Source organism: Desmodus rotundus, chromosome 5 (assembly GCF_022682495.2).
Source record: "Desmodus rotundus isolate HL8 chromosome 5, HLdesRot8A.1, whole genome shotgun sequence".
Taxonomy (NCBI): Eukaryota; Metazoa; Chordata; class Mammalia; order Chiroptera; family Phyllostomidae; genus Desmodus; species Desmodus rotundus.
Genome location: NC_071391.1, coordinates 115813283 through 115827260, shown reverse-complemented (window position 1 = coordinate 115827260; position 13978 = coordinate 115813283). Strand labels below are relative to the sequence as shown.

The 13978-nt window shown below is 47.0% G+C and overlaps 1 protein-coding gene across 2 annotated transcripts in view; it reads left to right on the top strand.

Annotated features, from left to right (window-relative positions):
* The window catches only part of HK2 (hexokinase 2), a 58140-nt gene extending 52263 nt beyond the window's left edge, over positions 1 to 5877 (top strand). For both annotated transcript variants that reach the window (XM_024558444.4, XM_045193812.2), the window contains exons 17-18: positions 1653 to 1886; positions 3622 to 5877. In XM_024558444.4, the coding sequence (XP_024414212.2) occupies positions 1653 to 1886; positions 3622 to 3766 (379 nt within the window). In that variant the 3' untranslated portion in view covers positions 3767 to 5877. The remainder of the gene's footprint in view (positions 1 to 1652; positions 1887 to 3621) is intronic.
* Positions 5878 to 13978: the final 8101 nt, after the last annotated feature.

Below are 13978 nucleotides of genomic sequence, written 5' to 3'. Positions count from 1 at the left end.
ACGAGGGTAGGACCATGTCCTCCTCAGCTCAAGTCAGATCAGGGTGTGGCTTACGCAAAGGGCGGTTTAGTTGCTGACACATTCATATCTGTAGGGGGGGGCAAAACCCCCAGAATTTACTTATAAAAAATTGTATATTCTTACACATTTAAACTTCAGTCACCTTTGAAGTACTCTCCATTTCATGCAACACACCTATTGAGACTTTTTCCCCACCACTCAAAACAGTTTTTGAGCCCGTCAATTTGTTTTACCTCTTCCACATCACCAAAATGTGCCCCTTTAAGGACTTTTTTCATCTGGCAAAACAAAAAAAAAGTCACTCGGGGCAAGATCAGGTGAATAGGGAGGGTGGGCATGAGGATCATGCTGTTTTTGGTCAAAAACTGCTGAACACTCAGCTGCTGTGTGGGCAGGTGCACTTGTAAACCGCCCATCACGAAAAGGGCAAAGGCGTTAAAAGACTCTTCAAAAAAAATTCACTGAAGCTGAATTCAGCCTCTCACAACAATGCCATCTGGCTCACTGATAAAGATGGGTTCCTAGGATACTCACCTAGCAGGGGAAGCCTGTACTACAAGGGGCCCACCCTCCAGAAAATAATTCCTTTTCTTTTTTTCCCTCATCCCCCTGTGTATATTTTCAAGTATCTTATAGACAGTTGGCATTTTAAGGGAAAATATATAACAGTCCCATGAAAAATCATACTAAACTGGCCTAAGCCCATGCAAAGTAATATTGGGTTTTAGATACAATATTAAAGTTAGAAAGATAACCTATTAAAGCACTTATCCTTGGCCAGAGGGTTCTTCCTAGCTGCTGGCTATAGTAATAAGGCACCCGGGACAGAGGAAGGCGGCTTGTCGGGCGTTGCAGACAGATGCCAGGTGGCAGCTCATTAAAGCAAAGCCTCCCCTCTCCAGTCTTAAGGCAGAAAAGTCAGCTCCAAATTAGAATGGTGAATTTTAGAGCCCTTTAAAAATTAACGCTGTGTCATTACTCTCAGGCAAATAGAAAAACAGGAACCGACATGAATGGGCCCGAGGCTCCTGCACCAGTGGGTAGAAAGGAAATGTTCTATGTGTCTGTTTATGTGCAAGGAGATGATTCCAGGGGTCTCAGTTCCCTTTACAATAGGGTTTGTTTTCTTCCTACACTTTTATTTACATTTGTTTCATAAATAGCCCACAAATGGGTTTCAGACCACCCAGGGTGGGGGAGTAGAAACAGACCTGGATCTGGTGGTGTTGGCTGGCCGTGCCTGTCCTGCTGACCCGTATGCAGCACTGAGAGAATGGACATGGGAGAGTTTCGCAACTACTGCCACATACGAGCGTCATCTCATCTTTATTATTTCCAAATGAGTGGAATACCTAGATGGTGAATGTCCTTTTGTTTTGCGGATCCGCATTGCCTGGCCTCATGCAGGCAGAGTGGAGTAGGGAGCTGTTCCTCCGTGTTCCTGCCACACTCAGGAAGTCCGTGTGGCCCGGTGCAACGAGCACTGGTTCCTGAACTGCGTTCAGAACAGGAGCCACCTTGCAGGGCGACGGCCTTTACACTCAGCTCCCAATGGCCAGGCTCCTAGTATTACAGGCCACTGGCCCCTCTCGGCACACGACTGACCACTTGCTGTCTCCCTCCCGCCCCAGTGACCGCCTGGCCCTGCTGCAGGTCCGAGCCATCCTGCACCACTTGGGGCTTGAGAGCACCTGTGACGACAGCATCATCGTCAAGGAGGTGTGCGCTGTGGTGGCGCGGCGGGCGGCCCAGCTCTGTGGCGCAGGCATGGCCGCTGTGGTGGACAAAATACGAGAAAACCGTGGGCTGGACACTCTGAAAGTGACAGTGGGTGTGGATGGAACCCTCTACAAGCTACATCCTCAGTGAGTGACCTCTGCACCCTCTGCATCTTTCTTCCCTCCTTTCTGTTCTTTCCTTGCTTTACCTTAGGGCAAATAATCAGCCATTGCAAAGAGTGTATTAATGTGCATATTTTAGATTAAAGATTAATAATCAGAAGTAGGCCTGAGTTTCCCCGCCCAAGCTCCTGTGAGCCCCTCCCCAGTTGCTCCGTTCCCTGTCCTGCCTGGGGCAGTGCTGTGGCGCTGTGGGCCCTTGCTTCCGTTTCCCTGTGTAAGTATCTGTGTGTGTATCTCCACTGTCTTAGCTAATTCTGAATCTGCCGTAGGGGAATCCTATGGCATCTCTTCCTTTGTGACTGACTTTTTCCGTGTAGCATTTCTGGCTTGGCCACGCATCCACACTGAAGTACCTTTGTAGTTCATTAAATTTCAGGGCTGTTTAGTTGTACTGTTGCTACTCTACTGCTAGAGGATACTGAGTTATTGACTATCACAGACAGTGCTGCTGTGAACATTCTAGTGCAAGTATGCCGAAACCTAGGTTTCTGGAGTAACATTTTTCTACAGTCTAAAGCAGGGGCTGGCAGACTACAGCTGTGACTTTTTATAAATAAAGTTTTATTGGAACGCAGCCACGCTCACTCATTTGTATTGTTTTTCTATGGCTGCTTTCAGCTACCAAGGCAGAGTAGTCACAACAGACCTTATGGCCCACAGGGCTGAAAGTGTATCTACTGTCTGGCCCTTTATAGAAAGGTTTCCTACTGCACCCTCTCCCAGGAGAGAAGCACTGATTTCCCTTTTAGTTTTTCTTTCCCCGGTCTTTCTCTATTTCCTGCTTTCTCAACCCCGATCGCCATTTCTCTTCTCCCTTCTTCGCTCATTGGCATATGTTTTGGATAAATTATTTCAACATCAGGGAATGTCCTAGCTCTTCTCCCCTGGAAGCTTTTCAGCTAAAAGGTAAAATAATAGAGCTGTTCCCCAGGCCAGGGCAGTAGGTGGTGTGGAGTGAGGATGGAGAGACTTGTCAATTGCATTGCCACCTGCTGTCAGCAGGGTTGCTTCAAGGAGTTGAGAGACTTGTCCAAAGTTTACGCAGGTAGTGAAAAGAGTGGCCCTTGAGAAGTTCCAAGCCCCTTTTGTTGATGTTCCCTGTCACTGTGAAAATGGGAGCCTTAGTCCCAGGTGAGGACTGGCAAGAGGATAGAAGCCCAGCTGCCAGCAGTGGGGCTTGGTGTTAGGAGCCTCTGTCCTTGGCTTCACAGATGAGTAAGGCAGGTCTCTGTAATGTCCCAACAGCAACCCCTGGAGCCTGCTCCTTTGGCCTTTAATGGCATTTTGGACTCAGTCGGGACGATGTGAGTCAGCACCACTGGAAAATGGAGTGCGTGGGGGCTTGGTCCTTCCCTCCAGAGTTTATGACCAGGTTGTGCCCTTCTGCAAGGCATGACTGTTGAACTTCTCTTCCACTGAAGAGTTTGAAGAACAAAACTTGCCAGCATCTCAGACATTTGAACCTTAGCTTCCCACTCGCCTGCTCTGACATAGAATTTGGGCATTTTGGTAGTGGCTCCAAGGCTCCGTTTTCTGATGGGTAATACACAGTAAGTGTTTAATACATGGTAGCTGTCATTCTTTTCTTCATCTCGATTGTTCCCGGGTTTCCAGCATCACTTCATAGTGTCTCACCTCTGAGGACACAAATCGATCATGACTGGGTTTTTTTTCTGTGTCTTCCCCCCAACTTTTCCAGCTTTGCTAAAGTCATGCATGCGACCGTCAAGGACCTGGCTCCGAAGTGTGACGTGTGCTTCCTGGAGTCAGAGGACGGCAGCGGGAAGGGGGCGGCTCTCATCACTGCGGTGGCCTGTCGCATCCGTGAGGCTGGACAGCGGTAGAGTCCCTGAAGTCGGGACGGACTTCCTCTGGTTCCCCTCTTCCCTGCTCTTTTAAATTATAAGATGTCATCCCCTGTGTCAGAGACAGACCCCTCGGCTCTTCCTTGGCAGAGAGGACTCTGCCAGACTGCATTTTGTGTCTGTGTATCCTCACTGTAGATTTTGGTACCCAAGCTTTGGCCTTCCTGAGATAAATTCGAAGTAAGGATTTGTTCACACTTGTCACAACCATTGCCCCTGGTTCTCTTAAAACTTAAAGCAAATTTTAACCTTTAGTAACTCCCTAGCCGAATTCCATGTTCGTATATAATCCTGCAGGACACTAGTGAAAAGATACAGTTGCTTCACCTTGAACTCTGGCTGCTTCATCTTGGACCCTGGATGTGACTTTTCTAGGTGGAGAGCATCCTCCAGCATGGAGGTTGATGCTGTTTCTCAGAGACCTGAGAGGTCTCCACTGACTTGAGCCCGATTCTCCCACATGCAGAATGTGGGGACGGATGAGGGGTGGCAGTGGAGGGAAATCGTGGATAGCCCCGTGGCAGCTCCTCTTCAGCCCCATCTACACGCTTCACCTGGAGGGTCACTATCCTTGGAATTAAAGCGTCCTGGGTCTGAGCACACAGTACCAAAGCCACGAGGTGACGTGTCGTGCACGTGGAGTTGTTGCATCTCCTCGGGGGCTCACGAGTCATCGTGACCACTGGACGTTTAGGAGAGAGTGGGGGACTTTTAGGTCTGATTTTTAAAATATTTTTCCGGCAGAAGTGTAAACACTGTATTTTCATTTTAACTTATGTTTGAAATTTATTTAGCTCATGAAGTACATGTGCTCCTTCATCTGGGTATAGTATGTGATAATCAATTGTGTGTATGTATTTATATGTTAGTTTGTTGTATATATAGATACACAGGGGCTCCTCAGACCTGGCCTCATTGGAAGATTGGGTAAAGGATGGAAGGTGACTGGTTACTAGAAATACCTCATTCGCCTGCGGGAAGAGAAGGGAAGTTTCTTCATGGTGGATGAAGGGCTGAGCAGCGCCCTCCCGGGTCCTTCTTTCCCTGCAGACTCTGAAAGGCAGAGAGCAAGGGAGAGGGTGAAGGAGGCTGGGCCTATGGGTTGAGGAAACCACAGCCACTGGCTGCGCTGCGTAGAGACACTCCCGGGGCAATGTTACCTGGGATGTTAACCAAAGGACTCAGACTCACGGCTTAGCAGTCTTCATTCTTAAGGCCGTCAGTACAATTTTAAAGCTCTCTAGTAAGAAAAAAGAAGCCACCAAAAATGTTTTTTTAAAAACTGTGTCTGATCGTTGATAGCGAACCAAAACAATGAAACCAACAAAGGAATGAAGCCTCAGGGACAACACTTTTGGAGATTTGTGTCCTCCCAGCAAAACTGGTTTTGTAAATGTTTTACAAGAAGCTTGTGGAGGGCTCCTCTAGCCTAAGCTGTTTTTATGTGCGGTATTTATTTCAAACAGCTGGGAGGGGGGAGGCAGCAGGAGCAGTGTAAAACCTTTCATACCCTACTTTTCAGGAATGAAGTTACTTCCGAATACTTAAGCCCATCTCATCCCTGGACACTAAAATGTAAAGAAGGAATGGTCTTGCAACATGACTGCGTAGCATACGAGCGTCAAAACAGAAAGATGGGAAGATGCGATTCAGTAGCGCCCAATTTTTGCACATCTGTCGTACTTGTACCGAGAACGGTGTCTCGAGTTGTGTATAACTGAAGGAAGCCCAAGAAATAAAGATGAATTTTAACTTTCGGATTTGACCATGAGGCCCCATCCATGAAATCACTCATTGTATATTAAGGGCAGAGCTGTGTGTGTGGCTATGAGAGCTGTGTTGTTGGTGTGTGAAAAAGGGCACTGGCACGTGCCGCTTCAACGTGGTGCCCACCGTTCGGCGACAGTCCTTGCTGATGCGCTTTGCCCGATGCGAGCGCAGTGGATCTCAGTCTTGGACTGGGATGTGCTGAATGGCAGATCTCAGACCCTCGAGCACTCAGTCTAGTAATGTTGTGATGTACAATAAAGAACTAGTTGAATTAACTAAGTGCTGTTAACTATGAATAAATTTTAACATTTTTCAAAATACTCCACGTGTGGTTCCTGAGTGTTTTCGAGTGTAGTCATGGTTTGGGCGTATCCGTACCTCCTGGCCAGTACGAATAATTTGTGGGTGCCATGATTTGGCCGTGCGCTTCGACAGGTGTGCAAATGAATCAGGAGGCTTCAGTAGACTTAAATGACAGGTTTTATTCAAGGGCCTTAAGTGAACTGCAATTCAGAAAACACAACCACCTAAAACCCAGAATGTTCTGAAGAAAAAAGTTGAGAGTTTTTAGAATAAAAAGCACATTCTTGAGAGGAATCCGTTCCTCATTCTTAGCTTCTGGATTGAGCCAAGGTGGTTATTTTCCAGACACCCAGTGTAATGAAGTATTCTTTCCCAACTTCCTCAGAGGGTTATCCAGAGGATTTATGTACACCTAGACATTGGTGCACAAATAAAATTTCCATTGTTTTAAGTCCTCGGGCAAAAGTAATATAAAATCTATTCCTCATATTTCAGCCCACTCTGATTTAAGTGGTTTTGTCAGTTGACGCTAGTGACTCAAATTTGTTTCTTCCCTCTTTCCTCATAGGCGTGTCTCAACCCCAGATATTTCTCTTGCCAGCTACCCAGTACTGCAACAGGAAGATGACTTTTCCTAGGCCATCTTCTAAGCCCCTGGGTTCCAAGTGCCACTGAAGAGCCACAGCTGGCCCTGCTGTCTACTGCTGAAGCAGTCTGGCTGAGATGTAGCAGAACCCCTGGGGCGCTGGCTGGTTTCTGTAGGTGCACGTGATTCACACTCCAGATACAAAGCCCGTCTAAAAAGCACTGTCTTTGTGCGCTCCCCACCGGCCTTTCCCCTCTCCTTAATGAGCAAAATACAAACCTGGGAACTTAGTTCCTCTCAGGTCCCTGCTGACACCCACTGACGCTGGCAGGACCCTGCGTGAGTGGCACTAAGAGGGAGGACGTGGAGCAAGGGGGCTGGACGCAGGAGGCTGGGGATAGCCGAAACGCTACTGCCCTCACTAGTGGTGAAGTTAAAATTGCCCCTTGTTTTTCCAACGCTAACTTGGAGAAATAGTGGGAGCATTCTCATGCTATCAGGGAGGGTGCAGATTAGTACAACCATTTAAGAGGGGAGCAAGGCAATATGCATCAAAAGCATGTTTTGGATAAATTTCTAGAAATTTATGCAGAAGAAATACACATAATTGGGGACTAAGATTTAGTTTTAAGGGTACTGGCTACTGTATGACTGATAATAGCACAAAAGGGGCACTCCACACAATGCACCTGCCCACCCTGCATCAGGGTCCATCTCGTTATTTCAGAACAGGAGCTTGGCTACACAGGCGATGGGGAAGCTGAGAAGTCAAACACTAGATCAGCAAACCAGAGATTGGCAACATCAAAAAAGCCACTGCTCTCCCACTGGCTGGACCGAAGTCCAAAGCTGGGGAGGGGATGCAGGGGCTGGAACCACAGCGCAGGAAGGGGGGGTGGCTCGAAATACTCTGGCTTCCCCACCCTCTGGTTTTCTACAGGGTCTCCACTGGCTCAACCTAGTGGGAAGCCAGCTGGCAAAGGGAACCTGGAAAAGGTAGTGCCTGTGATGCAGAGCAGGGAAGGGGGGCGGGGCCTGGGGCTGAGCAATAGGTAATTGGCAGGCATCCTATAAAACCAAGAGTATTTGGTATCATAGAAAGAAAATGTTGACAGCATGCTGCTTCATGCTGACAGTATCTTACAGAACAGTATATTATGATCCTGCTTTTTAAAAAAATTAAAATACATGACATATGAGGTATAATGTGTTTCCCCGCATGTCTCCTCTGCTTCGCTGGACTGTGGGCACGAATAAGGTCTCCTGGGGGTAATGGCCTCAGCCCCATTGCTCAGCACCTGCCCTTCAGATTTCCCCTCTGGGAGCAGGACACCCTCTGTGGGGCTCTGGGGCACCCAGCTCCTCCTGGCCTGCCAGCCTTGGCCGGAGGCTGCTTGGGGCAGCTTTGGTAGCACCTGCCCAGGTCACTGCTGCCACCACCACAGAGCCCTGGGCAAGAGCTGCTCTGCCATTCTCACTGGGGCTCCCTGGTGGACAGCCCCTGATGTTACAGAAGGGAAGAGTTATCCACCTGGCGCCAGCAGAGCTAACACCAGACACTGAGAAATGGGGAAATACTGGCTATTTTATTATGAATGGCGTCACCCAGGAGAACGGGAAGCGAATGCTCAAAAGCCTGGACACCCCCATGGCATACAGGTTACAGATTATATGGGGCAAAATCACAGCACACTGGGTTACGGGCTTGGGCTGTGCTGGGAGCTGGTTGGCTGGAGGTGAAGTAAGGGTAATGAACTGTTTTTTCAGGTCTTGGGAACAGCTCTGAGACTTTTTTCAAGCATCTCTGTCTGGTCTCATGGGAAAGTGGCCAGGGGGTGGTTCCACCTTAGGGCTCAGGCACTGAAACATAATTTGGGTCAAGATATTATCTTTAACCTGCCAGAGGTCCAGACCCTGTGCTTATTAGTCAGTTTGAGCTACTGTCTTCTACTTCCTGGGGGGCGGGTGCTGATTACGTGGGGGAAAAGACTAGGTAGGTGTCAGAAAGAGAGTGAGAGAGAGAGAGAGAGAGAGAGAGAGGGAGAGGTGTGCTAGGGCTAAGATTTGAAACTAAATTTCATCGAAGTCATAAAGACCCAATGTTTGGTTTCAGTTAATGCCCCACAGGTTATACTACTGGACAAGATGGACCCCACCTTTTGCAAGGATCGTTCTTGCCTTTTTATTTTCTCATTGCCTTTTGTCCTCATTCCTCGTTCCCATTCTTCATTCATGATCTGCAACCACGTTGCTGTGTTGCTGTGCAATTTATTTGTGTCTCTGTGAAGCATGTATTGTTTGTCTACATATTGTTTTCTAATTTACAAAATGCTACTGGCTAAAAGTCTTGTTATTTTTTTTCCCGTTAAGCACCATGCTTTGAAAGACTCGTAGATGTTGCTGTGTTCGTTGCTTGTAGTTACCACAAAATATCCCATTGTGCGCATGCTCCCATGGGTGGACAGGTGGATTGCCTTAGCTCCGGCTACACAAACATAGCCTCGAGAGCATCTTTGCACGTGTCCCCTTAATTGTCTTTGATGTAATCTCGCTAAGCATGTGCCCAGGAGCGGGAGAGCTGGATCAGGGGTTGGGCATTTGCTTAGCCTGACCACTGTCCCTCCTGCCAGATGAGTCTCCTGAAAGGCCGCCCCAATCCCCCACCCCCAGCAGCGGATCTCCGGCCATACCTGGCATTATCCAGCTTTCTAATTTCTATTAATGTCCTGAGTATAAAGTGAGATTGTGTGTTTTTTCCCTTTTTTCTTTCTTTCTTTTTCTTTTTTTCTGTGTATGGTTGTTATAATTTGCATTTCTCTAATTAACACTGAGTTTGAACATCTCTTTATACATTTCTTAGCCTTTTAGGTTTTTTTCAGTTAATTGCTTACTTATATTCTTTGCTGATTTTTTCAACAGATTCTTTCTTTTTCCTTGCTGACGTCCAGAGTCCCTTGCTCAAGGTATCAGTCCCTTGCTGGATTTGCATATTGCATGCATCTTCTCCCAATCTTCTCATTTTGTCCACAGCATCCTATGTTGACTAGGAATGTCTTCTTTTCGAGTAATCCAATTCATCAATCCCTTTTGCTTTATGATTTGTACTTTTTCACCCACTAACATTGTCTTCTATTAATTTTATTTATAGTTTTACTTAGTATTTTACAGGGCTTATGTAAAACCCTTAGGGAGTCCATCTTTCTGTGTAATATCAGGTGGGGTCCAGGGTTTTCTTTTCATGTTATTAGAGTTAGTCTGCCCTTGCCCACTGATTGGTGACAGCTTTTCTGAAATACAGTATTGCGTTTGCAGGGGTCTGTTTCCGAGTTCTCCTCTGGGCCCCACTGACTGCTCTTGTTTGATTTGGAGACAGTAACAGACTTCCTGTTACCGGGGTTTTCCAGCGTGCCTTACACCCAGCACAGCAAGTCTTCCTTTTTTCTTCTTCAGATCCGACTGTGCTAGTCACGGCCCTTTATTCCTTTGTGTAAGTTGTGGTAGATGTTTGTAGAATCTCTAAAGAAAACAAAAACAGCTTACATTTTGATTAGGGTTGCAATAAATTTAGCAGTTTTGGTGGTGGCATCGACCTTTCGAGTGTTCACAGGAGCACAGACAGAATGTCTCTCTGTGTTTTCATATAATCTTTTCTGCCTTTTCTCCGTTTCAGAGTTTTCTCTGTAGAGGGTTTGTGAATTCTTTGCTAAGTCAATCCCCAGGCAGTTTATACTTGCTGTGCATGGGCCTTCATTTCTTTATAAGGTCTGGTTGGTTGTTGAAGGGTTTCTCAGCCTTGGCACTGCGAATATTGGGGGCGGGACACTCCTTTGTTGCCAGGGCTGTCCTGTGCAGTGTAGGATGTTAGCGGCCCCCCCCCCTGGGCTCACACCCATCACACACCAGTAGCACCTCTTCCCAGTTGTAACAAAAAGTCTTCAGACATTGCCAAGTAATATTTCATTGTACACATGTGCCACATCCTTTTTATCCGTTCGTGTATTAACGGACACTTAGTTTGCTTCCATATCTTGGCCACTGTAAATAATGCTTCAATAAACATATGGATATATATCATATGTCTTTTCAAGTTAGTATTTTGGATTTCTTCAGATAAATCCCCAGAAGTGGGATTGCTGGTCATATGGTAGTTCCATTTTCAGTTTTTTGAGGAAACTGTTTGATAGTGGCTTAACAAATGTGTAGTCCCACAGGGGACCTTTATTTCCTTCTTCATGGACAGCAGTTGTTTCTGTTTCTGTTTTCAAGTGTTCTGGAAATTGGCACCACGTGGCATCCACTGCCTTGGGGTGGGTAAGCGCATGGGTACGGACAGAGGGTGACATTTGCTACTGTACATCCTGTGGGGACACACCCACCCTTCCTGGCCTGCCAACTGCTCGGTAAAGTGAGGGGATGAAAGCTTCAGCCACTTGCACATCTATGTTCAGTTACTGATTTGTAAGTCCCACCTGCTGCTGGCGCGCTTACCTGAAAACCCTGGCACTGCAGGCCACGGTCCGGGCTCAGGTGCCAGCCAGCGTCTCAGGAAACCTCGCAAACCTGGCCCTGGAGGGCGTGCATGCCCCCCCCCACCGGGGGTTGGGGAGGGAGATGAGGTCTTCCTCACTGCATTATCGGGAGACGATGTGGCCTTTTCCCTTTTTCCATTTAATGACAAACATGTTTTTTATTTCCGTCATGCGGTCTGTTGTCCAGGCTGCAAGCCCATTTCCAGGAAAAGCAGACATGAATGGCTCTAATCGGAACATTAAAACAAACAGGAGTCAGTACCCATGGCAGGGCCGGGACTTCAGGCCGGCTGAGGGACAACCGTGTGCTCTCTGCTTTATTAAACTTGTTCTTCATAGAGCAGTGGGAAATGCCAGAACCGTCTGCAGGAGATGCCCAGGAGATGGCGCCTCTGGAGGCGGCACTGGCAACCTATTTGGCAAATATCCATCCCTATACTGTCCGCAGCTCCGCCTCAGAGCGCCCTCGTATGGCTACATATGGGAACTGCTCGCCACGCAGGATCTATCCCAGCGTTTTCTTCCTGATTATGAATAAAACCGTGCTCCCAGCCCCTCAACCCTCTTTAGGCCTCTGATTCACCCTAAAAACTGGACACTGTCTTGAGAGTGAATCAGCCTTAGACACTGAATGGGTATTTTTTTCCATTCAAGCCCTTTAATATATAGTTTATTTTGGCATTATAAAAACCGCATGTTTGCTATAGAAAGTTGGGAAGATACAGAAATGAAGAAGGTTGTAACAAAAATAAACATCTTGTTTCCTATCACCCTATCTTATTTAGATTCTCCTCCGAAAGCAGATCAGTTAAAAATTGTGTGTGTTTCCCTTGTTGCTTGCCTTACAGGCAATATTTCACAGGAGGAAGGCAAGGTGGAGCGAGGAGTTGCTGAGCACGCTCCCGAGGATGAGCAGGGAAGCAGGGTGAGGGCGGGGAAGTGCAGAGGGAATGGGCACAGGGCACCCTACTGCGCCATCACCCCTGGGATCTCTGAGTCCCTACCTTGCAGGTCCCCAGCCTGCACGGAAGTCCTCAAAAGTATGACTCTACCACTAGAGAGAGCTGATTGTCTCAAAGAGAAGGCCAGATCTGCAAAGGCAAGTGATCTGCCCTGGGCAATCTAAATAAAACGCCACAGTTGTTCACTGTAAATCAATTATTTAATAAGTCAATACTCAGGTTTATTGTGAATCAATCATTTAAATTTACCACCTAAATTTTCTGGTGGGAACAGAGAGCAGGCTGTTGGCGAAGCCGTGCACTTTTGTGCAATGAGCACCTGGACAGCCCCGGGCCCTTGCTGGGGGCTTCCAGGGGCCTCACGGAGCTCTATTTGGCCTCGAGCAGAGTGCAGAGACTTCTGGGCCTGCTGGCTTTCTTGTGTCTATGGAAACCCAGGAGTGTTTATTTTTCTCCTGCTCACACTGGGGTTTTTTGTTTTTTGTATTTATATTTTTTGTCCCTTCCAGCTGTCTGCAATAAATTATCTTGCTATGGTTCAATGCTGAAACCTGTATATTAGATGAGGGATAGTTTTGAAGACTAGGTAGGAACATTTTAATCAGAGAGTGTGGGACAGGGGAGAGCTCTATGATATTTCCCATTGGCAACAGCTCCCCAGTAAGGTCAGGTCAGGGATCAACACCGCTCCCACCAAAGGCTAATGGACAGGTCTCCAGGCCCCACACTGCACAAGCCAGAGGCTCAAGGTTTACTCTCACTGGGCAGAGACCACCCTAGCCAGGCAGAGCCAGATCTTCTCTCCATTATGTCCTGCATCTGCACTGGGAAGAGACAGGGTAAGAAGGTAGTTGGAAGCCAGATCATGGAGAAGGCCTTACCAACCACTGTGAGTCTTTGGAATTTGCTCCAAATAAAATGAGAAGTCAGTGGAAATGGTTTTGAGAAAAGTCATGCTGATATCTGAGTTATGTTTTTAAAAAGAGCACTTTAGCTGCCATGTAGAGAATGGGCCAACGTAGAAGAACCAGTTACGATGCTGTTGCAACAAGCCAGGTGAGAGAGAAGAGGCCAGCCAGGTGGCAGTGCCAGAGGTGAGAAGCTGTCAGTCTGGATACGTTTTGAAGATAAAGTCAACAGATGTACTAATAGAATGGACAGAGGGTGTGAAGGAAAGAGAAGATCAAAGTCGACACCAAAGTTTTTGGCCCAAGTCACTGAAGGATGGGGTTGTCATCCACTGAGCTGGGGAAAGCTGGGAGAGGGGCAGGCTTCCAGGAGAAAATAAAGATATCTCTTCCGAACCAACTCAGAAGGAACAATCACTCCAGCACCCAGGCTGTGGTCTTAAAACACCATTTCTCAGGTTTGCTGCTCCTAGGTCTGGGGCAGGAAAGGCACCAGATGACCCCGGAGCATCTTGAAACACCAGAGAGCCAGGGAGTCATCAAAGACAACTGGGGTCCTTACAGAAGGACTAAGCCACTTAGGAAAGGTGGGACAATGTGAGGATAAAATTGCAATGTATTGAAACATCATTAAAGATGTTTAAATCCATGAGTTTATGATGATATTAAAATTGGTCTTTTATTTGCTCTCTGTTGGAGAATGGCAGGGAACCAAGTCATTATTTTGAAAACTGGTTAATAGAGGGAAAGAATCAAGCATTTATCCTGCCTTTCCTACAGTTATACCTCGAGTTAACCAAATAGTAGCTGAGATGATATTTCTCTTTACATAAGTATCCCAGCTAATGAATGAAAAAAAAAAAAAGGTAGATCTGAATGTCATCGTTTGGTAATGGGCCCAGGCAGCGAGCTTAAACTGCTTTGAGTATGGCAAGAGAGAGGCAGACATTCTGTACTTTCTGAGGGAGGCCACACCATGACCTCTAGAATCCAATAGCCAGTTTGTAGGTGATGCAGAGGAGGATGAGGTATGTCGGATTATACTGTGGGGTGCAGTCAACAAAATCCAAGATGAGAAAAACTCTGTAGGACAAAGGGCCTTGTTTCAACAAATGAGAAAAAAGAGAGAAGGA